This window comes from Musca vetustissima, unplaced genomic scaffold (genome assembly GCF_032173495.1).
Source record: "Musca vetustissima isolate MV318-11 ecotype Yass unplaced genomic scaffold, APGP_CSIRO_Mvet_v1 utg51635, whole genome shotgun sequence".
Lineage (NCBI taxonomy): Eukaryota > Metazoa > Arthropoda > Insecta > Diptera > Muscidae > Musca > Musca vetustissima.
The window spans coordinates 15,159-42,950 of record NW_026884336.1 but is presented as its reverse complement, the minus strand read 5'-3'; the positions used below and the strand labels follow the sequence as shown (position 1 = coordinate 42,950).

General features: G+C 34.4%; 2 protein-coding genes across 2 annotated transcripts; both read left to right on the top strand.

Moving 5' to 3' along the window:
* Positions 1 to 161: 161 nt before the first annotated feature.
* On the top strand, positions 162 to 14,644 carry LOC133331311 (uncharacterized). Its single transcript, XM_061539710.1, has 4 exons — positions 162 to 348; positions 4,430 to 4,887; positions 4,946 to 5,303; positions 14,448 to 14,644. Exons 1-4 carry the CDS (start codon positions 162 to 164, stop codon positions 14,642 to 14,644), a joined length of 1,200 nt encoding a protein of 399 aa, XP_061395694.1.
* A 428-nt stretch (positions 14,645 to 15,072) lies between these two features.
* On the top strand, positions 15,073 to 25,743 carry LOC133331310 (uncharacterized). Its single transcript, XM_061539709.1, has 4 exons — positions 15,073 to 15,247; positions 24,556 to 25,049; positions 25,114 to 25,480; positions 25,547 to 25,743. Exons 1-4 carry the CDS (start codon positions 15,073 to 15,075, stop codon positions 25,741 to 25,743), a joined length of 1,233 nt encoding a protein of 410 aa, XP_061395693.1.
* Positions 25,744 to 27,792: the final 2,049 nt, after the last annotated feature.

The window sequence follows — 27,792 nt, the reverse complement described above, 5'->3', positions numbered from 1 at the left end:
GCTATTTTTAATAACCAGTTGCAAATAGGAACATAATTTTTCTTCTTTTTCTCCTCACCCTTATCATTACCAATGTTTTAATCAATTTACGATAAGAATCAGTTGATTGTTTGGTTCGCAAATGTTTAAAAACAACAATTTAAATTAGTTGGTTTTTAAAAATGGTGATCGATAGGCAAATATCCGTTGTTGACATTGGCACCCCAAAATGGGTTAATGAAGAACTTTTCGAAAAACTGTTATTAAAAGAAATTGTGGATTTTCAAAAAATACTGAAATTCTCACCAAAACTCGTTGACAATTGCAAAGATAACTATTTGAGTGTTAAAATTGAATACGAAGCAAAAGGTATGCAAAAAAGCGATAAATTGAAATTAAATTGAATTGATCGCAAGGTAATAATATCAATAGTCTCTCCGAATGTTACCCTGAACTTGAAATAAGTACATAGTAAATTAAGAAAACCATAGCAACATTTTTGCGTATTAGGCTGTTATCTGAGGAGTTATTATTAGTTAGCTGTAGATTATATAATATTTTGGATCGACGAAGTAATATGCTTATGCAGCTACATCTAATTAATTACCTGCTAAAATTTATTGAACAAATTTTAAAAAAGTGACTAACCAAAATTTTTTTTAAAATATCAAGTTTTTTATTTCGAGTGTACAGGTGTACGCATTATAGCCACGATATCTGTTTCCTTCATGGAACTTAAATCCAGCGAACAAATTTCATGATAATGGGAGTCCTATAAACAATTAAAATAAATACACCACTGTATGTATTTTGGTACATATTTCATGCCAATCACATAAATAAGGCAATAAAATGGCGTTCTATAGAAGCCAAGGAAAGAAGGTTTGTGGTATTCTCAATCGATCGTCGCCATACGGAACATCTTTGTTCTCGCAATTATGGTAAAAAATTATCAAATAAAGCTTAGTAATTGTTGCATACTTTTAGGCTCATGTCAAATATTGTCTGTAGAACAAGTACAAAAGTGCCAGCGATGTTGCCGACAGATATTGGGTTGGGGAAAAAGAAATCCATTATTTTTTCGGTAGATGGCTGTACTGATCGATTTCTCGTATTTATGCTCGTTGGAAGGGTGACATTACACACATAAACATTAAAAAAATATTTTGCTATTTTTGTTTCGTGCATTAAGTGGTGAGTTATAGGGTGTTAAAAATGGAAGTGATGAAAGAGAAAATTCGGTGCATTCTACAGTTTTTCATTTACAAAGGCGAAAATGTTAGTCAAGCGGTGTTTTTGGTTCCGATACTGTTACAGCCAATTATGTGCAATTTTGGATTCGTAGATTCCGTTCAGGAATTTTTGATGTTAAAGGTAAGCCGGTCCTCGTAAATGTCGATGAAATCGGAGAAATGGTAGAAATTGACCGGCATGTTAACCGTTGTAACATCGCCCATGAGTTAAAAAATGGACCATAAAATTGTTTTAAACCTTTTACAATTGATCAGAAACGGCCAGAATTGGACAACAGGAGAGGCGTCATGTTCCACCAGGACAACGCTAGGCCACACATATCTACAGTGACTCGCCAGCAACTTTGGAAGCTTGTTTGGGAAGTTTTAATGCATCCGCCATACAGCCCGGACTTGACACCAAGCGATTATCATCTTTTTCTTACTTTGCAAAAGTTATTTAATGATAAACCAGTGAGAGGAGCAGTATAGTCGGACGAGGCCGACCATACGATACCCTACACAACTACTACGGAACTCTAACTTTCTGCGGATTTTTAATGCGAGCCTGAGCAATATTTCTTGATATTTGCACGCTCTTACCCGATAAGGTCAACAGCACCTTTTCCTTACACTGACATATTTTCAGAATATTACTAATATTCAGTACAGTCCTTTTTATTAATTGTCCCTTCACCGTGGGTTGTGTTGTGATGTTCGGCTTATAATTGAGGCCTATAGATCGACTCTAAAAAAATAAATTTTTGGTCCACTTCATCTGATCATTGGTCCAATTATTATCTGATCATCACTGAAAATTGTAGGTGTTATTCTTGACCATAACTGGAACTTTTAAAGCGATCAGCGCTATATTTCCGCCCTCTAGTGTGGTAAAGGGTTACTAAAAAATATCTGAATACATAAGCACCTGTAAATATTTAAGTGTAACTCCCACATCATCCTACACAACTATGTTGTCAGAGTATTATAGCTTTGTGCAGCGCCAAGAGTTTGTAACGCCGCGAAATATTGGTCCTAGACCCACCTTTAAGTATACCGATCGTCATATCTTGACTAGATGAGTCGATCTAGACATGTGTGTCCGTCCGTTCGTCTGTCCATTATAATTTGTAAACACGATACAGGTCACAGTTATAAACCAATCTTCACGAAATTTTGCATATAGGATGGGTTCTGGCCAATGAAGACCCCTATTATTTTTGGAAAAGATCGGTTAATATTTAGGGGATGAAATGGACCAAAAACTTTATTTTTGTCGGTTTTTCTGGTCGCTCCAGAGGCCGCAATTATGGCCCAAACACCGAATTTTTGCATGGAGAACCGGATCGGGCCAGGAAATAAGCATGTCTGTTTTGATAAAGATCGGTCAATATTTAGCGGGTCAAATGGACTCTAACTTTTGTGTAAAAAATGACAACATTTGTATTCTATAGCGTATATATTTACCACTAAAGGACGTAGACCCGAGAAGTTGATAGTATATCCACGAGGAGTGGTTGATCTTTAAATTGATACCAATTATATTGTCGTAGGTACTCGGATGCGGGAGTTACACTTATTTACAGGTGCATACGTATTCAGATATTATTTAATAACCTATTACCACACTGGAGGGCGGAAATATAGCGCGGATCGCTTTGAAATGTTCCATGAGGTTCCAGTTATGGTCAAGGACAACGCCGGATGAAGTGGACCGAAAACTTAATTATTTGTACTTTTCGAGTCGAAAGCCGAACATCACAACACAACCCACGGTGAAGGGAATCTGGACAAGTATGTAGAGGGGCTGTACTGATTATTTGTAACATTTGCTGACCACTAGCCAGTCAAAAGTGTGCAAATATCGCGAAATATTGCCCAATCTCAGAATATAGAACCACAGAAAGTTAGATTTTCATGGAAGTTGTGTAGGGTATCGTATGGTCGGCCCCGTCCGACTATACTGCTCCGCTCACTGGTTTTTTAATAAATTTATAATATACATGGTTAGTATAAATATTAAGGTCTGCCAAATGTATACCACACATGATGGGCCATTGTTTTTTAACGAAGAGTTTACCATCTGTGTTGAGGTACCAGAAGAAGTTGTTTTATAGACCACATCTTCAGATTTAATGTAGGTTTGTTAAAAAGGTTACTTTGTTCAATCATTGGATCAAATTGAATACACCATTCGCTTAGGAAATTAAATGGTGCCAGAAGGGGTGGACTTGATCTAGGTTTGGTAAAAATATTACGATATGAAAAGTTTGAATCAAATTAGACACACATTATTAACAAAATATTTGATTTAAAAATCTTGAACATTTGGAATTGATCTAGGTTTGGAAAATATTACGATGTGCAATATTGGATATTCCGTTTGCTTTATATGAGTTTTACAAATATTGAACATTTTGAGGTGGATGTATGTCCATCCTGTCTGTTATGTATGTCCATTCGAGTCTATGTCCATGTATTATGCCTATGAAATTCTTAAAACATGTTCAATGTGTTCAGCCAGGATATTGGGGCTGTTGAAAGGGACTTCCTCAATATTTCCTGGAAATGATATAACTGGGCAGTTATAAATTATGTGATCGAACGACTGAGTACTCTCTGTAGAGGTTTTCCATTGTTCGGTCTGTGGAAAAGCGGATTGGATTGTTTTGTTTCGTGGGTTGAAAAGAGGACTACTACGACCCGAGGAGTATTGAAATTTGAGGTTGTTCCCCGATTTTTGGTTTATTTTATTAGGTGTGTTTTAAACAAAAGGGTTCTGTCAAGGGTTATGGACTTGATGGGTTTGAGAACAGACTCATTGAGGTAAACTGTTAGTTTTCTTGTCTGCATCTATATATGTGAGGTGGAAGCAATATATTTCGTTTTCGATAGACTAGGTTTAAGTATCCATCTATTCCAAAATGTGAAACTTTGGGTTTTCATACCCGCAGTTGAACATACACTTAAATTAGTCAAGGACTTTAGCCGCATTCGAAAGGAACATGTTAGAATAAACATCTTAGAGATCTTAGAGATGTCTTTCAGTCTCTTTCAGCATCATTTCTAAAGGCCATTCACCGTTGTGGTTGGTGGTTCAGCTGTATTTTGTATTTTGAAGGCCTAAACCTAAATCCTTCCGCAAACTTTTGGAATAACTGTGCACCACTCGATACAGTATATTTAACATTTTCTTTTCAATTTCTTCTTTATTTCAGATGGCAAAAGACGTATTATGGGTTTCATTTTAAAAACCGCTACATTAAGTGGTGGTGAGAAGCTATTACCGTATTTAAACAATACATCTTTGGCTCTTGAAAACCAAGTAAATTTTGAAATTTTACCCAAGCTAAGGAAAATATATGAAGAGGAAAATAAATCCATCAACTTTTCTCCAATTGCTTATAAATTTCCTCAAACTGTACCGGAAGAATATATCCTTTTTGAGGATTTACAATATAAAGGTTACAGATGTTTTGGACAATCGGGTGGTCTTGGCAGCAAACAAATAGAAATTATTTTGTCAAATTTGGCAGCATTCCATGCTGCAAGCGTAGCTTCAAACAAATTTGAAATGATTTCCGAGAAATCCTCAAGGAAAATGCCATCCATTTCCGACAGGATTTTTAAGGAGCATTTGCATATTTATAATTTGCTAAAATATGAAGATACAATTGTGAGTACATTTGAAAATAATACTGTAATTTTATAACAACTGTTTTATTCATTTCCAGAAATCTTTACAAACTAAATTTTTGGAGCCGCAATTTTATTTCAATCCTCAGGAATTTCAGGTTCTTTCATTGGGCAATTGCACCCTGGATAATATGTTGTTTCATATGGATGCATTTGGCAATATTAAAGATTGTGTTTTCCTCAATATGGGTTATTGTTCGTATGAAAGCCCCGCCAAGGATTTGTGGTATATTTTGCTGTCATCAATCAATACGGATGAGCTAATAACCAAATTAGAATATTATGTCAAATTCTATTATGATCAATTGACAAGCTTTTTGAAGCAGCTGAAATTAAAGGGAACTTTGCTGAAGTTGTCGGATTTGCATTACGAAATGATGAAAAATAATAAATGGGGTAAGTATATTGTGGGTGTTTTTATTTCTTAATTAAATGTTTAATGTTGTCAAATCAAGTGGTATTGGTGATAATACCCTTCACCACTTTGGGTATATTTAACAAATGAATGCTGTCAGACGTCACAATTTCGAAGGATCATTGAAATGAAATGGCCAAAATTATTTAATACAACATAATGTATACTTTTCGTTTATAAATAGATTAATATTTATTATAATAATATTAATATTTATTGCAAATCCGTTAAAACGCGTTTCTGCAATCATAAGGTACAATATAGTACTATTTATTAGGTTTTTAGATATGCAAAGGCATACAAAATGTTAGGGTACAAAATGTGATGTTTTAGTACAAACATGAGTTGTAAAACAAAATAAAATGCGGTAAACATAATTCAAAATTTACTCTTTTTATAAAAGTATGACTTAAAACAGGCTTAAGAAGGTTGTTTTATACTATTAAGTAAAGAAAATAAAAGAACTCTATTAAGTTTTAAATTAATTAATTATTAAATATATATAGATATTTCGTTTTCCAGAAATATATTTTCATCGCCATATTCTTCTTCGAATTCTTCATCTGTGGTTTCATCACAATCAGTATCATTCGCGGGCCGTAATTCATCGTTTAGTTCACAAACTAACAATTCGATTACTTCAGATGGCAGGTTTAACCGCTTTCTTTCTTGTAAGTGGGCGTTTAGGCGTATAGATGATATAAGTGGATCAGATGTATCCAATGCTCTATTAAATACGTCTGTGAGATTATTGACACGACTACTGTTTCTAGCGTGTAATAATCTGTCATTTTTATATATTTTGTTTCTGCATTCAGCAGCATCCTCTCCAAAACATCCAACTGGCAACACAACATTCTGCATTATTTGCTTAGAATGAATCAAGACCTTGTGCACTGTTGGTGTCATCGCTACCCAAGGATAATGGCCCTGAATATATTTAGCTGTTTCGAAACAGTATTTTTCAATTTTTTTCCAAATCAAGGGGAAATTGACATGTTAAACATACAAGAATTATATGAAGGCGGTAAACAAGCTCTTCTTTAATTCCGATAATTTGAGCAAACTTCTGGTAACTACCAAAAGCACGACGGGATGTGTTACCATCATTAGTGGAACCAAAACCACCAACTTTGGGAACGTCAACGCGAATTCCAAACTCTGTCCAGAAGTCGTTTTGATTTTTTTGCTTCCTTTTAGAAACATTTTCTTTGTCTTCTTGCCCTATAATCTGCCATTTTTGTACAAAAACAACGAAAATTAATTAAATAGTGAGGCGCCGTTGTGGGAGGTCTTAACCAAAATATTTGGTACAAACAGTTTATACATTCCATGAAGTCAAAATGCAAAGTTAGAACCGAATCGGTTAAATAATATCGCTAAAATCTTTAAAATATCTTAAATCAGACGGTACGGCTATGTCACAGTAAGGGCCAATTTTCAAAAAATGTTGCAGAAATGTTTTTTATACTATTAAAACCTTAAATATCAATTTTAAGAAAAATCGGATGAAACTTTGTCTTTATCCCACATTTTCAGTTCAATACTATATACAATAAAAACATCAATTTATAAAAAATTTCACTCAACTTAAAGTAGAAAAATACATTTTTTTCTAAAAAAGGCAAAATAAGGCAAAATATTTCATCTGAATATGATAGTACATACCCCTGCCAGCTTCCAAAAATTTTTTGGAGGAGACGATATTTTTACATTTTTTCTAAAGATTAAGAAGATTTCAAAAATATTTGCAAAAATAATTTTCAATATACACACAAACTTTTATCTCCCTACCCAGATATTACAACTTTCTTCGTTCTTTCTTTATATATTATGAAAGCACTTATTATCAGCTTCCAGATTCATAATAACTTTGGTCTGAATTTCGTATACCCATTCGACCACACAGCACACCAAAAAGTATATATTTTACAGCACACAGTCTGTTCTATTTTTTATACAAAAAATTTTCAACTTTAGCATTACACCAACGAGCGGCTATTAATGGTATTTAGAAAAACCAATTATTTTCGGATGGTTTGAAGTGTTTTTTATTATTCCGCGCAAAAAAATTATAAAAATATGAAACTTCAAAAAAATAATTTTGGCCAAAAATTTTGTGATTGCGACAACTGTTTTGATATATAGTATTGGTGTTTAATTAAATGGTATAGTTATATAACCCATAAGTTATTTTAATTTAGGTGTTTCGGGCTAAATATATGTAAGGTCCGTTTTTTTAAATTTCTTAAATTGAAATAGGGGTTTAGTATGGAGTGCAGTCGAGTTCAGCGTTGATTTTTGTTTTATTTTTCCTGTGTGTCTGTCTAGAACATCATACAAAATTTTTTCCTGCGACTTCCTGCGACTCTCGGATTTATGGCAATTTTTTGAAAAATGCCAATTTGGTGTAGGAAGCTTTTTTTAAGGTTTTGTTTAAATAAAATTAAAAATTTGTGAATTTCTTGATATAATTCATCAAATATGACTTGGAATAGATCACAGCATAGCAGATAAGAAAAAAAAACAAGTTCAAAATGTCCTTCCTAAGGTTCCAGGGTACTGGGTTTGAGTATGAAAATGAGGGTATTTAAGTAAGCTGCTCCAAACGTTGATTTTAATCTCATGCACTGAATATACATTTATTCCAAATGTCTTTCTAAATAAAAATTGAAATTACAACGAAATCGGTTGTAAGAGTCTTCTAAAATACCGCAGGTAAAGGGTCCACTTTATGAACCCTGAAAAATATCATTGGTGTAACATTCATATATACACGGTTTTACCTACATTTATGGTTTTCGCTATAAGCACATAACACCAAAAGTAATGAATGATTACAACAAAATTTCGTCTCTAACACCAAACATCAACTTATACGAATACGGCCTGTCTACCTTACATGCAAGGATTCGATGTTTAGAATGTATATTGCACATTTCATACCGACTGGTTTTGAAAAAGTGGAAAATTAATAGCTCCGATGGGCTACTTTTCGAAAAAAGGAAGGCACGTATCATTAATGATTTGAAGGAAGAAATGCACATTATTGTTGACACACCTAAGTCAGTATCCGGAACAACAAACGATGGCAATACTGCTAGGCGTTTTTTAGCCAACGTGGCTTGGCATCGTCGATGACTGGTGCTGATGAAAAATCAATTAAAAATTTTAGTATCATCCTTTCAACAATGGCCTGTGGATATGCTATTAACGCAGAGTCTTTTAAAAAACTTACTGAGGAAACATTTATTCTTTTCGTGGAATTATATCCTTGGTTCTATATGCCTTCAAGCATACACAAAATATTAGTGCATGAGGGATCTTTTCAATAGGTTGCTATTTTCTTCTGATCCAAAAATATCAAGTTTGTCTCGTAGTACATCTCTTAACCATCGATATAGTGAGCCACTATCTGAAGAAGTCCTTAAACTACTGGAGGATCCAATGCTACCAAATAATTCGGATCAAAACTCGGAATCTGAATGTGATTAGTATTTAATAAGTAATGCCAAAATTTTATAAAATATATATAGTTTAATGTTTTAGATATATAATATGAACAATAATAAAGATACATATAATAACAATAGTGTTTGCCCTTAACCCACTTTTTACCCTCCAAATGTTTCGGAATTTTTAAAAGAAGCTCCCATTTTAGGAGTACTATTAGTTATAACGAAAAATTTAGCTTATTATAAAATGTTTCAAATGCTTCAAAATAGTAATTTTCACCTAAAAATTTAAGTTTTTTCTACAAAAGAAAAAAAAAAAATCGGCGCTTAATGGGTTAATAAAAAAAATTGTCAAATTTTTTTATAAAATAATTAAAATTGCCCATCTAAATCTATTCTTATCCAAAATATCGACAAACATACAGTAAAACATCTACTTTTATTTTCTGCGCTCTAGATCTGCATTTTTCCCACTGTGCTATGTCTGCATATGCACCAATTTCAACAAAACGCTATAACGTTATTCTAGCCTCAATTTCATAAGTTGTGCAAAATGTCGTGCCAATCGGACAAACATTAGGAGTTTGGTGCACCATTCACCTAAAATCGGACGAAAATATATATGGTAGCTATATCTAAATCTGATCCAATTTCAACAAAACTTGGCAGAGATTAATTTATATTAATGTGATGTCAGTCGGAATCTATATGTAAATCTGAGCTATATATCGATTTTCACCAATTTCAATAGGCTTCGTCCTTGGGCCAAATAAATGAGCTCTACCAAATTCTATCCATATCGGATCATATATGCGACCTGTACTTTGTTTACAATTTAACATCAACAGACGGAAAGTCGGACGAACATGCATAAATCGGATTAGAAAGTGATTCTATGCATAGTCTCAAAAGTAACCATGGGTCTAACACGTTTCCTTTTCCCTTTTACAAACATATGCACAAAGTCATAATACGTTGTACCACAGTGTGGTGAAGGGTATAACTATGTTAATTTCGCCTTTTTATACCCTCCATCGTGAGAATGACAATCAAAATATCTAAAATTATATTATAGGACCTTGAAATTCTCAAAATATCTAATAGTGAGCTACCGTTTCATTAGGCTATAATAAAACTGGGATTCATATTTATATATTGGTAGTTAGATATGACAGCCAATAAGAATACAAAATACCAAATTACAGCCAAATCGGTTGGAAAACGTGTCCAAAATTCTGACATGGGTCAATATTAATAATTATTAGTGCGGAGATGTAGTGGTACCTTGTGAGAATACAAAGTTATTATACCCTACACAACTATGTTGTCAGGGTATTATAGCTTTGTGCAGCCCCAAAAGTTTGTAACGCCGCTAAATATTGGTCCTCCACCCACCTTTAAGTATACCGATCGTCATATCTCCACTGTCTGAGTCGATCTAGACATGTGTGTCCGTCCGTCTGTCCATTATGAAATGGACCAAATACTTAATTTTTGTCGGTTTTTCTTGTGGCTCTAGCGGCCACAATTATGGTCCGAACGTCGAAATTTTACATGAAGAAGGAAATCGAGCCAAAGAATAAGCATGCCTGTTTTCATAAAGATCGGACAATATTTAGTGGTTTAAATGGACCCCGACTTTTGTGTGAAAAATGACAAAATTTGTATTCTATGACGTATATGTTTACTCCTGAAGGACATAGACCCGAAGAGTTGATAGTATATCCAAGAAGTGTGGTTGACCTTTAAATCGATGCCCATTATATTGTCATATATACTCGGATGTGGGAATTACACGTAAATATTCAAAGGTGCTTACGTATTTAGAAATTATTTAATAAACCATTACCACACTAGAGGGCGGAAATATAGCGCAGATCGCTTTGAAATATTTCATGAGGTTTCAGTTATGGTTAAGGGCAACGCCTATAATTTTAGGTGATGATCAGATAATAATTTTGGGATAAAGTGGACCGACCCTCGGTGAAGGGAATCTGGTATATTTTTTGACCTCTAGTCGGCCAGTCGCGAAATATTGTCCATGCTCAGAATATTGAACCACACAAAGTTAGATTTTCGTGGAAGTTGCGTAGGGTATCATATGGTCGGCCCCGTCCGACTATACTGGTCCACTCACTGGTTATTATTGTAAAACGTGTAAAAGATCCTCATATTGGCGGTACCATATTAGGGGGGCTAACCTTAAACGTTAATAATTTTAGTACCGTTATAAGGGGCCTACTCTGAAACTTGGGTCAATATTAATAATTTTTGGTACGGACATGTGCCATTCATTGAGAACCCAAAAACTAAATTACAGCCAAATTCGGTGGAAAAACGAAAGAAACTTAGCATCAAAAAAATATATTTTTATGGACTAAAGTTGTACTGAAGTACATTAAGTTTAATGGACGCAATTGACGATACATTTTGTATATGTATGCAATTTCACTACAGATTCTAGTGTTAAATTTGTTAACCACGATAACAAAGTCTTGTTAACCACGAAGTCAGGAGCCAACGAACTTCTCAGTGAGGTGGTATCGCTGGTAACGTAAGTAATTCGATTTGTTACAAGAGACATTTGGGTATGAAAGGTTTTTGTAAAGTAGCTATAAATAGCTTCTGGGGAGAATATCTCCACAAAAAACTAAGGAAATTGATGAGGATCAGTGGCTTGATACGAAACTATAGTCTTCCATGCTTACTCCTTGGTGGAAAATGCCATACTTTTCCCACTAATAAATTGTTGTTTTTTGGAAAACAACAAACTGGGATTAAGCCTAACTTTTTTCAAAAACTAATAATTATTTTAAAATGTGTATCAATTTGTTCATATCTGTATTATTTGGTAACCTAGAATGAAGTAAAGTTGCCGATAATAAATAAATGTATTATTCGTCAAATTATTTTCTACAATATATTTATTATTTCATTGTCAAGGCATTATAATCTCATATCAAATTATTTTACATTGATACAAGTACGTCTATTACTTCAATGTTATAACGTGGGGAAAATGAGTAGGGACAACAAAAAATACATTGTGATATCGAAGCACTTTTGAGATTTGTTTAATATATATGATATTTGATCACTGCCATCAGAAATCGTTGAAATCATTAAAAAAAAAAAACAAAAAAAGACAGAAATTTCCGTAAATTCCATAAATTGTTTATTTGAAAAATAGAATAAACTATCTACCAAATATATATTTGGTAGTTTTCCAAATAGAAAATCAACTTGAAAAACATCTAATCTATATGTTGATACTACTGAGGTATACGTCATTATAAAATATCACAGTTAATGAAAACAGCGTGCAGGTGTCCTGATTTCCACAGGTCATCCACGTATGTGACTTGATAATACAATATGTACATGAATGTTTGATTTTGAAGAGACTTAGCTACTAGGAAACTCGATTCATAAAAAATCTAAGAAACCAAAAAATCACTCTCTATGTGGGTACATAACTAAAGTGACCATTAAAACAGACAAACATTAACCCTTTATTGCAATTTGCAAGGTGACAGAATTTACGCTCAAAATGAAGGATCAATTATTCAGGGGATCCCACCCATTCTCGAGTTTCAAACGGCTGGCAAACGAGATTACATTATGTTTAATACTTGTAACTTTGCATACATGTATTTGAATACCTAAAGAAGAAGAAAATTAGTGGACAACATGTTTTTGTTGTTGTCTTGTTGTTGTTTTTTTGTAATTAAAAAAATTCCTTCTTTTAGACGGTGGACATGATTGCCGATCACTGGAACATCCAAGTCTCAAAATTCCAATGCATTAAGAAAGAGTACATATCTGGCGCTTCTATGAAATAAGATTATTGACTTCGATCGAGAAAAATAGGGAAGAACTTCACCGATTAGATTTATCCTAGTTCATACAATAGCTATGTAGATTCAGAACAACGTTTTAAATATGGAACCGATTGGACTAATAGTTTTTGAGTTGTCGTGCCCGCCATTCGTAAAAACATTGTTTGGAGAAAAACGTGTTTAAAGTCTCTTGCCTTCGATTGATGATAAATCGACTATATCTTCAAAAGTTATTGAGATTTTCACTTGAAATTCTAAAAAGGTATTTTTGAGAAGTTAAACAAACTTTGTACAAAAAATCTATCCTGTTGGTAGAAAAAACTTGTTGACACGGCATCGGACAAAATTAAATATGTGATCTACAAAGCCGTATAAACCAATTTAAATCAACCCATACACATGTCATTCTGAAATATACAGAAAATTTCATGTTCATCGGTAGACATGGGGACTTTGGTGTACCATTGTATGAAATCAAGTGAAATTATTTGTGTGAGCTATATGTAAATTTGGACCGATTTGAAGAAAACTTGACATATAACATTCGGCTGAAGCAAAGCGTGCTATCCAAGATTTCATCGGAATCGAACAAATGTTGGGTATTCAGTTCACAATTTAATGAAATCACACGAAAATATATATCGGAGCTATATCTAAATTTGATCCGATTTCAAAAAAAAAAAAAAAAAAAACTTCGCATACGTGTATCTGGACCTAACTCCGTACATAGCGCAAGATTTTGTCTCAAATATTGAAAGTTTTGTGCACCATTTACTTAAAATCGGACGAAAGTATATATGGGAGTTATCTAAATCTGAACCGAAAACAGAAAAGAGCACAGACTTTAAACGGGACTTAATTCAGTACGCTATTCAAGTTATTTAATTTTTGGATCGGACAATTCTTGGGACTTTGGTGCACCAATTAACTAAAATCGGACGAAACTATATATGGGAGCTATGTCTAAATATGAACCGATTTCAAAAAAGTGATTCTATGCATATTCTCAGAAGAAACCACATGTCTATCTCGTTTCCTTTTGCCTGTTACAAACATATGCACAAATACATAATATCCTGTACCATAGTGTGGTGAAGGGTATAATTATTAATATTTAACAAAATTTGAGTGTAGCTCCCATATAACGGTACCCCTATATCTCTGTACTAAAAAATGATTAATATTGACACAAATCGGTATTTTAGGAATTTTGGACACGTTTTTCAACCGAATTGGCTGTAATTTGTATTCTCATTGGATGTTAAATGTTACTACCCAAAATAATCAGTATTGATCCCCGTTTTGGTATATCCCATAAAACTTAATCAACTTTTTCTCACCTTTTTTCGGTATATTCAACGTCATATCATAACATTTCCTAGAAGCGCCATTAATTTTACATATTTTGAATGCTATCCTCATGTTGAGGGGTATAAATGTTCGGCCGGGCCATCATAGGTTAACTTTTTTTGATCATTTTATGCTTTGTGAGGAAAAGATCCATTTTCGTCAATGTCTGACTTTCAACTGAAATGAAAACTCCAGCCCGATGTCGAATTCCACTTCCATACTTTTGTAACCACGAAATGGTTACGCCTTTTTCCACTGTCTAACATATCTCTCATACTTGGAGGCACGTCTGAAATGAACATCACTTCATTAGACATGCACTTGAATTCGTATTAGTATTAATCGCAATAAAAATGGCATATTCACTCTACGTAGACATATTCGTAAATTATTTTGGAACCAAAACTTAATCTAATCGTTTTTGAAAACAATGGGCATGTCACTGATATAATGAAAAAATATATTTTTTCTTTACTTTCAGCCTTTGAAGCGGTGACGCAAGTATTGCCTCTTACACTTTGGGATCCCAGCAAAGATAGCCATATAGTAGCAAGTTCCGACGATCTACGTGAATCTAAAGATAAACTATTGAAAGCTATGTACGGCCAACAGAATTATTGTCAACAAATTCAGAAATTGCTGCCATGGATGGAGAATAAAGCGCTACTAGAAGTGTGACTGAGATTAGATAGCCTGCGAATACAAAAACAATTGTAGAGCGTGTTGGGGAGAAAACCAAGCAGAGAAAGAGAATGTAGATACACTATCAACAAATAAAGATCAACACAAGTTTTTTTTTCACGAAGATATTGTTTTTTTTTTGAAAATTATTTTTGGCAATCAATGTTGATAAGTTTTTTTCTTTTGATTTGTTGTTAGTATGAGCGAGTATGTTAAAAAATTATTATGATTTGAGCTTACATATGTTTGTCCAGATTTCGTTTACGAAGCAGAGCGGAGAAAATGTCGCCAGTGAATTGATAAAAAGATATGGGCACGCGAATTCTGATTGTCTAACTATATAAACAAGTAGTTTTTTGTCCAGCGATTGTAGTTTGATTTGAATCGCGGCAATCACAAGAAATAGTTTTATTCGCTTTTTTACAATGACTTCTACCCCAGTTCCAGAATGGTTAACAGCTGATTTGTTTGTAAGCGTTGTGGAAACAAATGTTGACAATTTTGATAAAATCAATTCTATGAAAGCGGATACTCCTTTTGCTGCTGGAGAAAATTTCCTATCCACCTTGTGGGCTATAGAAATTGAAGTTGCCTTGAAGGGTAAGTTTGTGGTGTGGCGACGTATTATAATCGGATTCGTTATGAATAATAAAAGTGAAAAGTGTGTGCCACAAAAAATACCAGTGGAAATATTTTACGTTATAACAGCGAATGTGTGATCGAAACAATATGGAACAAATAAAATAAAATATACCATTAATGTTTCAAAATAGTTTCCAAAAAAATAATAATTGTCAGTATTCAAAATACTACATCTTTCAGTACCTCATATGTAAAAGGTTTACTAGTTTTTTGAACTGGGCCAAATGAAATATGTGATCTATACCTATATATAAACCCATGTACATCAAACAGACCATCATTCGGCATTTGATGTATCATTTATAAGAAATTAGTTTCAAACAATTTGGATTCGATTTACATATATGTATATGCACATCTGTCCGTTTCTCGTCCAGTGGTGGTCAAATTCCGCAAATAGCGTGGTTAAGGCATGATAACGGTTTTGTTTTTGGCTAAAAACTCCCGCACGAGCAGCGATATGTGATATGGTGCGTTATCATGGTCCAAAGTTCATTATTGATTTTTCCACACTTCTATATCGTTGTGGCGAGTTACTTCGAGCATATGCATATTAATTTATTTATAGTACGTCCTTGTGGCAAGAATTAATGGTGCACCACGTTATTGTAGTCTTGTACTCTGCTCATAGTCGACCGACCATACGCCACAGTCAACATTTCAAATGTCCTGCATATTATTTTATTTTTTACACAAAACATAATACAGCTTCTTTTTTCGACTAGTAAACCAGTAAGGAAAGTAGTAAAGTCGGACGGGGCCGACTATATGATACCCTTCACCACTTTAGATATATTCATCAGATGAAGGACCATTTTTGAAGGACCATTAACATGAACATAAAAATGTCATTCTGCAACCAATACTAAATTTTGGTCAGATATAGAGTTGCTTCTTACAATGGAACAATATTATGTAAATAAATTTAAAGCAAAATATCGAAATCCAAACCGATTTCATCGAAACTGGCCACATGTTAGGTTACACTTACTTCAATATATTTTGTGCATTCAGCCACATTTTGAGTTCTTCATTTACTTATAAATCCAAATTTCGTGCAAATCGAAGGATATATAGGGACTTTGGTGTACCATTTTCATGAAATCGGACGAAAATATATATGGGAGCTATATCTAAATCTGAACCGATTTTCACGAAATTTAACACACATCTTTCTACACTTCAATCCGTACGCTGTGCCAAATTTCGTTCAAATCGAAGGATATACAAGGACTTTGGTACACCATTTACATAAAATCGGACAAAACTATAAATTCGTGCAAATCTAATGATTTTCAGGGACTGTGGTGCACCATTTACCTAAAATTGGACGAAACTATATGGGGGCTATATCTAAATCTGAACCGATTTTCACGAAATTTATCACACATCATTGTCGACTTAATTTAGTACGCTATGCCAAAATGCGTGCAAATCTAAAGATTTTCAGGGGCTTTTATGTACCATTTACCTAAAATCGGACGAAAATATATATGGGAGCTATATCTAAATCTGAACCGATTTTCTCCAATTTCAATAGGGTTCGTCCTTGGGCCAAACCAATGGGCTGTGCCAAATTTCATCCAATTCGGATCATAAATGGGACCTGTACTTTTCTCACAAAAATACATGGACGGACAGACGGACATGCTTAAATCGACTCAGAATGTGAATCTCTGAATATTCTCAAAAGGAACTATGGGTCTATCTCGATTCCTTTTGCCTGTTACAAACATATGCACAAAGACATAATACCCTGTACCACAGTGTGGTGAAGGGTATAAAAATCAAAGAGCACGCCAAAACACGACAAACCTGTTTACCTTTCATAAGTAGCTCACTCATTATTGTTTAAAATTTTTGTTTAAAATTTTGTACTTCGCATTAATTTTACCAATCATTCAGCATTTCCGTAGGTGCAGTTGAGCAGCGAATAAGCCATTCTGGAAATTACATCTAAAAAGATTTAAACTTTGCACATCCAGATATTTTCACCAAATCTAGGCGAAGTACGAGTGAAGACCTAACGGTTTATTCATTCTCGTGTCTCTCCCACAATTGTAGCTGGGTTCGGATCTAGAAAATTAATTCGAAACACTATTAAAAGATGTTTGTTCATCACGTGCAGTGCACACGAATTATTGCTAATTTGACTCCGAAAAATACGTGAGAAAAAATTTTAAATTCTCAAAATACATAATAATTATATGCGACAAAACGAGGATCGATATTAAAAATATTTGGTAGTGAAATTTGACAGCCACTGAGAAAACAAAATAACCAATTACGTTGAAAACGTGTTCAAAATCCCCAAAAATACCGAATATTGGGTTAAAGGACTAAAGCATAACATGGACCGACATATCCCATTAGCAATACCATCATCCTATGAGGACTAGCAATGTCTGTGCAAAATATCATAAATATTGTGATCAGTATTGTGTTTCCAACAGACGGACGGGTGTGCGTAAATCGACTTAGAATTTTATTCTGGGATATACCATTATATAAAGCCTCGTTGAGTTTCATATAGTTTTTAAGTCCTTTTGAGTGAAGCGTTTGCATTTGTAACCTTCACCACTCTGTAGTACAGGGTATTATGTCTTTGTGCATATGTTTGTAACAGGCAAAAGGAATCGAGATAGACCCATGGTTGCTCCTGAAAATATGCATAGAATAACTTTCTGAATCTATTTATGGACGCCCGTCTGTCCGTCCATGTATTTTTGTTAGCAAAGTACAGGTCGCATTGGATGCAATTTGACACAGGACACGTATTTTGCCAGAGGGCGAACCCTATTGAATCGGTGCACAGATTTAGATAAAGCTCCCATGTGAAGTTTTGTTGAAAACATTTCCAATTTAAATATATATTATATTCGCCAAAATTCCCAAGATATGTCCAATAGAGATACATTTTTGAACATCGTACTGAATCCAATACAGATTAGCGTATATGAAGTCTTGATAAAATCTGAGCAGATGTATTTATAGCTCCTATATAAATATTTGTTCAATATTATGTAAATGTTGTCCCCAAAATTCTAATTAAATTTGATAGAAATCGACTCATATTTTTATTTATCTCCCGTATATGTTTTTGGCCCATTTTATCTAAATAGTGTCCCAAATACCCAAAATGTCTCCGATTGCGAAGAAATTTAGCATATCGTACCAGAATTACGTTATTGAGTTTTGTTGTAGTTAGTGTCGATTCAGATATAGCCCCATATATATTTTGACAGATATCCAATTGTGCCCAAAATACTCAACGTAAATTTTTCACAGTGCGATGTGCTACAGCATTGCGGGTGTCAAGCTTGCTTTAAGGGAACCATTCATTCTGAGAGCATTGGTATTCATTTACCATCCCATTGAAAAACCGTCTCTAAATCTCTTCGATTGAAATGGAATTTTGCATAGATTGCAGAATAACATTTGTTGTTTCTCATATGAATACATATCACATATTTAATTTGTCCGATTTCGTGGTCCTTCAAAGGTCAAAACTACTGCGTCTGTTACAATAATAATCTTAATAGAATATCTTCTATATACCCTTCCTTACTGGTTTTTAATGTAGAAGTTTCAATCAGTAACAGTACTCCCTAGAAAATTATAGTTCAATATTTGGACTTAGCTATAAAATATATATTTCTCTACTAGCCTCATTTCCCAATCGAAGTGATCTTAATATGAAATGTATTATCATATTGCGATGAAATTTGGCGCTACTAATTTATTTGGCTAGGATTTTATATAGGTCCCATATACAAGTCCGTCCGATGACAGGTAGATGATAATATGTGCATTTGTTTGTAAACATCAAATGTTCGGTAAATAGGTATCATAAATTGACATAAAAAAATTAAGCGAATGTTTTCAGTTCCTGAAAACTTAACTATTCTCAACATCGTTAGAGTATAACAAGTGAAAAAGCGTTAAGTTCGGCCGTGCCGAACTTTGGATACCCTCCACCATAATTTTACTGGCAGATACATGCAGTGGAAATATAGGGAAAATACCAAAAATTGGGCATATACCGATAATTCTACAAACCGATTTATGTAAACCATTATGCGGATTTTCCCTAAAATCTGTAAGATCCAAAAAGTGGACTGATACTAATAACGCATGGTAGAGTATAAAATCCTCAAACTACTGTAAATTAGATTACAAAGTTATATGAGGCTATGCCTAAAGGGGGACAAATATTGGTGACATAGTGTAGGAAGTAGTGAATATTTAGGGATATCATTATGATGGCTATGCCTAATTAATGACCGGTATATGCCAATTATGAACCCAATATTTTAATTGTTTATCTCAAATCATTCCTTCAGGAGGTATCAATATATTGAGAAGATGCCTAAATGTCTGCCGATATATCAAGAAACCTAAAATACCGAAAATTGGGGGGTACCCTTATATGGGAGCTATGCCTAAACGTGGGCCGATATAGCCCATCTTCGAACTTGACCTGCCTTCAGACAAAAGACGACTCTATGCAAAATTTTAGCCTTCTATCTCAATTCGTTTAGATGCTAGAGTGATTACAACAGACAGACGGACATGCTTAAATCGTCTTAGAATTTTACACTGATCAAGAATATATATACTTTATAGGGTGGGAAATGATTATTTTGATGCGTTACAAACGGAAAAAACAAAACTAATATACCCTCCATACAATGGTGGAGGGTATAAAAACAGAACTAATATACCCTCCATACTATGGTGGAGGGTATAAAAAGGAAGTTATATGGGGACTACCCCTAAAATGGGGTGAATATTAATAATTTTTGGTCGGTGATTTGTTACCATATACGACTACAAAATACCAAATTACAGCAAATTTGGTTGAAAAACGCGCTCAAGAACCCCAAAATAACGAATATTGGGGAGTACCCTTATATGGGGGCTATCAGAAAAAAGGACATATGTTTATAATTTTTGGTGGGGAGATTTGCTACCCAATAAGAACTCAAAGTACCAAATTTCAGCGAATTCGGTTGAAAAACGCACTCAAGAACTTCAAAACACCGAAAATTGGGGGGTACCCTTATATAGGTGCTATCAGAAAAAGTGGACCGATGTTTACAATTTTTTGTGTAGATATTTGGCACTAAATAAGAACCCAATGTACCAAATTTCAGCGAATTCGGTTGAAAAACGCGCTCAAGATCCCCAAAATACCGAACATTGGGGGGTTCTGTTATATGGGGGCTACCAGAAAAAGTGGACCTATATTGATAATTTTTTGTGGAGACATTTAGTACCCAATAAGAACCCAATGTAGCAAATTTCAACGAATTCGGTTGAAAAATGCGCTCAAGAACCCCAAAATACCGAAAATTGAGGGGTACCGTTATATGGGGGTACCAGAAAAAATTGACCTATATTTATAATTTTTAGTAGGGAGATTTGGTACTCAATAAGAACTCAAAGTACCAAATTTCAGCGAATTTGGTTGAAAAACGCGCTCAAGAACCTCAAAATACCGAAAATTGGTGGTACCCTTATATGGGGGCTGTCCGAAAAAATGGACCTATATTTATAATTTTTAGTGGGGAGATTTGCTACCCAATAAGAACTCAAAGTACCAAATTTCAGCGAATTCGGTTGAAAAACACGCTCAAGAACCCCAAAATACCGACATTTGGGGGGTACCCTTATATGGGGGCTACCAGAAAAAATTGACCTATATTTATAATTTTTAGTGGAGAGATTTGGTACCCAATAAGAACTCAAAGTACGAAATTACAGCCAATTCGGTTGAAAACTACGATCAAAACCCCCAAAATACTGAAAATTAGAGGGTACCGTAATATGGGGGCTACCAGAAAAAATGGACCTATATGTATAATTTTTTGTGGAGAAATTGGGTACCCAATAGCAACTCAATATACCAAATTTTAACGAATTCGGTTGAAAAACGCTTTCAAGAACCCCAAAATACCGAAAATTGGGGGACACCCTTATATGGGAGCTGCACCTAAACGTGGACCGATATATCCCATCTTCGAACTTGACCTGCCTGCAGACAAAAGGCGACTCTGTGCAACATTTTGGCGATCTATCTCAACTCGTTTAGACGCTAGAGTGATTACAACAGACGGACAGACGGACGGACAGACGGACATGCTTAGATCGTCTTAGAATTTTACGCTGATCAAGAATATATATACTTTATAGGGTCGGAAATGATTATTTCGATGAGTTACAAACGGAAAAACAAAATTAATATACCCTCCATACTATGGTGGAGCGTATAAAAATATATCTTCTGAACTAGTCATCTGATTTAATGGAATCACCGATTGGTATTCTAGAGGAATTCCTAATAAATACGTTAATTTATTTTAATTGATAAAAGCCTATTTGGTTAATTAGCATGTCAAGTGGAATCTGAATAATTTGTTGCCATAAAATTTGATGTGACTTTCAAAAATTTATATATTTGTCGCATGTATAAGTCGTCAATTTGTTTGACGGCTCTTGTAAGATGTCGGAAAAAACATTTTATGATGTGATCATACACAATATGAACATTACAGCTATAGATGGTCATATTTAAAATGTATGTCAAGAAAAACATATGTCAAGTTCAGGGTCACCTTGGCACAATGTGTATAAATAGGGAAATAATTGACAATCTCTCATGATTGAATATTTTTATTCACATTTTTAATCTTTCTCTTCAAACAAAAGCTCTTATAAATGAGTTCTGGTTTCATTTCCTCTTCTATTTAAACAAAAACTTGAAAGTCAAACAGAAAATAACACAAAATTATAATTCGTGAGAGCAATTTGTTGTGATGTTTTGATTAGGGGTTGCATAAAAAAAATAAATGAAAATTAAGACAGAAACAAAATACAAATAATGTTATTATCTTCAGAAGACAGGCGATTTTGTAATTAATTTGTAATTGATTAATATTAAATAATGACGTATACATTTCTATTGATGAACCGATGTAGATTGATGACGACAATATATTAGGTTGGGGAAAAAATCCATTATTTTTTGCAGATGGCTGCACTGATAGATTTTTCGTAAAGTATCGATCAAACAATTTCAGATTTATGCTCTTTGGAAGGGAGATACTACGCAGTAAAAAATTATTTTGCTGTTTTTTTTTGGTGCATTTAGTTGTGAGTTACAAGGTGTTAAAAATGGAAGTGAACCGTAACAGTCAATTACGCGCAATTTTGGTTTCGTAGATTCCGTTCAGGAACTTTTGATGTTAAAGTTGCACCTCGCACAGGTATGCCGATCGTCAAAAATGTTGATAAAATCTGAGAAATGATCGAGAAATGCCTTTAAAATGGCAACAAAACGGTGCATATTTTACCCAAATCGGACATTCCGAAGTATCTTAAATAAAGTCCTATAGTTCATATAAAAATAATGGATTTCTTTTTCCCCAACCTAATAGTATTGGAATTACGTAAAAAACTGACATTATATTGGACATTTTGTCCAATATAAATGAAATTTTGCTCAGTATAGCTTATAGTGCCTACATTGCATATTTCGGTATATTTTTTGCCCGATTTCAGATTCAAAACTTGGTATTGCCTGTATACTGGGGTGAAAATTACGACAAAAAATTAGAGTTAATGCTCTTCGGTCATTGACTTCGAAATTCCACCTAATGACGGAGTAGAGATGGGCAGTGGGTAAATACCCAAAGGGTAAATACCCGGTAAATTGGGTAAATACTCATTTAGGGGTATTTATTTGTGTATTTACTATATTGAATCGGCAACCCAACATCTTACACCCTATTTCCGGGTTTCTGTTATTAAATCGATTTATGTTGTTACTATATTGAATCGGCATCCTAACATCTTACACCCTTTTTCCGGTTTCTTTTATCAAATCGCTTTAGAATGGATAGTTTTACGATACTTTAAAGTCGTGGGTAAATACCCGAGTATTTACCACTTGACATAGGCGGCCAAAATTTTGACCACATATTTTTAATGCCAAAGCAAATATAGAAATCCAAAATGGGGTCCCTGGGTCCAAGTTTTGATATAACCCCCATATAACCGTACCTCCCGATTTAAGGCATTTTTTTGTCTATTAGACACATTTTACGACCAAATTGGCTATAATTTGACACAGAGTGTTCTCTTTGTGTACCAAATGTCCACGGGTACCAATTGACCGCCTATGACAAGTGGTTTGCAGTTAATGAGTTTATACTCAATTTTTGGCTAAATACTCAATATAGTTTTACCTTTGTATGGGCGCTACCAGTAAATGTGGAACTACATACCTACATTTTTGCTTGGACATTTTGTACCCAAAGAGAACACTCTGTGTCAAATTACAGCCAATTTGGTTGTAAAAGGTGAATAATAGACAAAAAATACCTAAAATCGGGAGGTACGGTTATATGGGGGCCTTATCAAAACTTGGACCCAGGGACCCCATTTCGCACATCATTACTTGTATTGATATAAAAACCATCTGAGTCAAATTTTGGCCGCCTATGTCAAGTGGTTCGGCAGTTAATGGGTTTATACCAAATTTTTGGGTAAATACTCAAAATAGGGGTACCTTTGTATGGGGGCTACCAGTAAACGTGGACCACCTAAATTTTTGCATGGACACTTGATACCCAAAGAGAACACTCTGTGTCAAATTATAGGCAATTTGTAAAGTGGTAAATATAATCTCTATGATGGAGTGTATACAAATTTGTCCTTCTGTTTCCTAGTAAAAATTGGTATTGAAAGCTGAATATATCGGTCCACATAACGGTCCATAACCAAATATCTGATTGTTTGGGGACACCATTTGGGCACCATTTCCAGCCGAATTTTCTATAATTTGGCTTTGTATCATAACCACCGTTTTTGGATGACCTTTGCCGTTGGGCGATCTTGGCCATGATAAAAATAATTTCACTAGTTTTCACAATGCTATGGGATGGTGCTCCATCCCATACAAATATTTATGTTTATCTCTGTACTTTTTGCTGTGATAATCCTGTCCGTAATTCATTATTATTATTATTTTTGGGAAATAGATTTTGAAGTCACTGTACATTACACAACACATAATCGTACGACAAAACGGGCTGAGTACGTTTTTACCAAAGCTTGTCAAAGCCTAGGCCAGAAATGATGTAATGCCCTCATATCATATTTCCCCAATATATTCAGATATATTCAGATTGTAAACTGTCAAATATTGTAAATTTCTTCTTCATTCCACGACATTAATTTCTCATTATCTACTTCTCTTTCAGATGGTTCCACAAAGATTTGCAAATATATGCTTAAAGTACCACCATCATCACAACAGGCCCAGGCTCTGAATAACATGATGAGTTCATTTAAACGTGAAAGAATTTGTTACTATGAACTCTTCCCTGTTTTTGATGAAATGTACCGTAAGGCTGGTAAAGTGACAAAAATTGCTCCCAACGCCTATTCATTTGATAAAGATTTGGGTTTCGATATTGTCCTTATGGAGGATGTACGTCAGGATGGTTTCAAAAATATGAATCGTCTTGAAGGTCTTGATATGGATCATACCAAAAAAGCTCTGGATGTCATTGCCCAATTTCATGCTGCCTCAGCTACATATATTGTAAAGAACAATGGTCTGCCCGAGTTGATGATGAAGCCAATGCTTAATGAGCAAATGGTACAAATGTTGGCCAAAGGCCAGGAGCCACAAGAGAAAGTGGTAGAGGAAAATTTGCCTCTGTACAAAGCTGAGCAATTAAAAGATAAACTTGTAAGTTATAGAGGATCTAACATGTTTTATATATCTAATTGTATTGAAATTTGTGTACTTTCAGATAAGTTATCGCCCAAAGTACTTGAAGGAAATCATTGACTCAGAAAAACGTAGCATGGATGATTTCAACGTCCTCAGTCATGGTGATTGTTGGTCCAACAATATTATGTTCCAACATGATGAACACAACAATATCGTCAAGACATTGTTGGTTGATTTTCAAGCTGGTCGTTTTACATCCCCTGCCTTGGATCTGCAATATTTCCTTTTGGGTTCCACTTGCTTGGAAAACAAAATCAAATATTACGATTACTTTATTAGTTACTATCATAAGCAGTTGGTGGAAAATCTTATGATTTTGGGTTATCCCAAAAAGTTGCCAACTTTAAGAGATGTCCATTTGTGGATGATTGATTTTGCTTTTATGGGTAAGTAGCGGGAGAAAATAAAAAAATTGTATTCTTCTAATTTTAAAACTATCCTTTGATTTTCAGGTTACACTGTGATTTTAAAGAGCCTTCCCGTTGTTCTTTTGGATCCCAGTACCACCAAAGATATTAACATGGACAACATGATGGGAGATAAAAAGGATGGCGGAGCAATGCAAAAGGCCATGTACACCGGTGAACGTTACTGCAAACAAATGCAACAACTTTTGCCATGGTTAGCTAATAAGGGATATTTTGATTAAGTATAGACGTTGGTGTAAATTATTTTAGTTATTTAAAGTTCATATACTTGTATATATGTACAATAACCAAAAGGACTGAATCCGTGAATTTAGTTAATAAAGGAAAGTTATAGTAATTAATAAAAAACAGCTATGAAAGTAGTAAAGACGGACTGGGCCGACTATATGATACCCTTCACCATTATGGGTATATTTTATATATGTGTTCTAACTGACGTCGCTTTTTCGAAGGAAAACTGACATGAAATTGGACGAACATAAATATGTGTTATTTATCTATAAGTGAACCGACGGGCAGATTTAGAGTCATTTGCGTACAATGGGACAAATTAATGTAAATCGATTATGGACACTATTAAAAATTTAATCTCAATCAGACACCCGTGCGAAATATATATGGAGGCTATGTCTGCATCTGCACCAATTTCAATATCTAAATATGAACCGATTTTCACGAAACTTAGCACACATCACACTTGACTCTATTCAGTACGCTATGCCAAATTTTGTGTGGTGCTCAATTGGTACCCAATTAACATAAAATTGGACCAAATTATATATGGGAGCTACATTCAAATCTGAACCGATTTTTACGAAACTTGACACTCGTTATGTTATATTAATTTCAGTACGTTGTACAAACTTTTGCGGCAATCGGCCTAACTTTGGGTCCTTGGTGCACCATTTACTTAAAATCGGGAGCTATATATAAATCTGAACTGATTTCAACAAAACTTAACACGCGTTATGTTATAGTAACTTCAGCAGGTTGTGTAAAATTTTGAATTTAAGTTCAAATCACGCCTGCCTCGCAAGGATTTGTCGATATTGTACTTCCTCGGTTGTTTTTGAACTCAGATCCATGTTTGCTGTTTGCTGCAAGGCACCCACATCTGTAGGAGATATTTGCTCACAATCGCAGAATGACGAGGTAAAGAATGAAAAAACACTGCATATGTTCGTAACAGACAAAAGGGAACGAGACAGACATAGGGTTCCTTTTGAGAATATGCTTAGAATCACTTTATGCATGTCCGTCCGTCTTCTCATGTTAAATTGTAAACAAAGTACAGGTCGCATTTATGATCCGAATTGGATGAAATTTGGCATAGCTCATTTACTTGACCCAAGGACGAACCCTATTGAAATTGGATATATCTCCCATCTATATGTTTGTCCGATTTGATGTAAAGTCCCTATATATCATTCGACTTGTACAAAATTTGACATAGCGTACTGAATTATGTACCGATTATGTATTTGTGAAAAGAGGTTCAGATCTAGATATGGCTGCCATTTATATTTTCGTCCGATTTAAGGTCTGGAAAGGTGTGTTCTAAGTTTCGTGCAGCAAGCCCCTATATTTCTTTCGATTTGCGCGAAAGAAATATAGGGGCTCGATGCATAGAAATATAGTACGCGTACTAAATTAGGTATGTAATGATGTGTGCTAAGTTATATAGATATAGCTTCCATCCGATTTGATTTAAATGGTACACCAAACACCTCGCGTTTTTCCGATTGACACGAAATTTTACAACACGTGCTAAAGTTACTATATATATAGATAACGTGTGAAAAGTTTTGTAGACATCGGTTTTAATTTAGATATACAGTTGCGGTCGAAATAATAGCAGCGCACGTTTTAATCAATAGTTGGAAAACAGAGAAACATGCTGAGATCGGACGATTACAAAATAGTTGTGATACTGAATCCCGGCAGTATATGACACCTCCACAGGTCAAAAAATTACGATCCCTAAAAAGATCAAAGATTTTGGATTTGAGTATTTTCCTCGTACTGCGGAGTTGGAACAAAATGGAATTGATGTCGCTCAATGCTGCAACACGTTACAGAATATGAATATGCATTTCATAAAAGGAATTTTCAACAGGACAATGATCTAAAATAAACCTGACGATTAGCAAAACAGATGTTTCTGGACAACAATATATGTATTATGCACGGGATCGCGCAGCCACCGGATCTAAATTCAATTGAACATTTGTGCTGCAATTTCAAAAAGTAGGTCGTCATAGCTAAATCCA

Coding starts and splice junctions, on each gene's coding strand:
- LOC133331311 (XM_061539710.1), top strand. CDS start 162: ATGGTGATCGATAGGCAAATATCCGTTGTTGACATTGGCACCCCAAAA. Junction 349..4,429: donor AATTGAATACGAAGCAAAAG/GTATGCAAAAAA, acceptor TCTTTATTTCAG/ATGGCAAAAGACGTATTATG. Junction 4,888..4,945: donor TAAAATATGAAGATACAATT/GTGAGTACATTT, acceptor ATTCATTTCCAG/AAATCTTTACAAACTAAATT.
- LOC133331310 (XM_061539709.1), top strand. CDS start 15,073: ATGACTTCTACCCCAGTTCCAGAATGGTTAACAGCTGATTTGTTTGTA. Junction 15,248..24,555: donor AATTGAAGTTGCCTTGAAGG/GTAAGTTTGTGG, acceptor CTTCTCTTTCAG/ATGGTTCCACAAAGATTTGC. Junction 25,481..25,546: donor GATTGATTTTGCTTTTATGG/GTAAGTAGCGGG, acceptor TTTGATTTTCAG/GTTACACTGTGATTTTAAAG.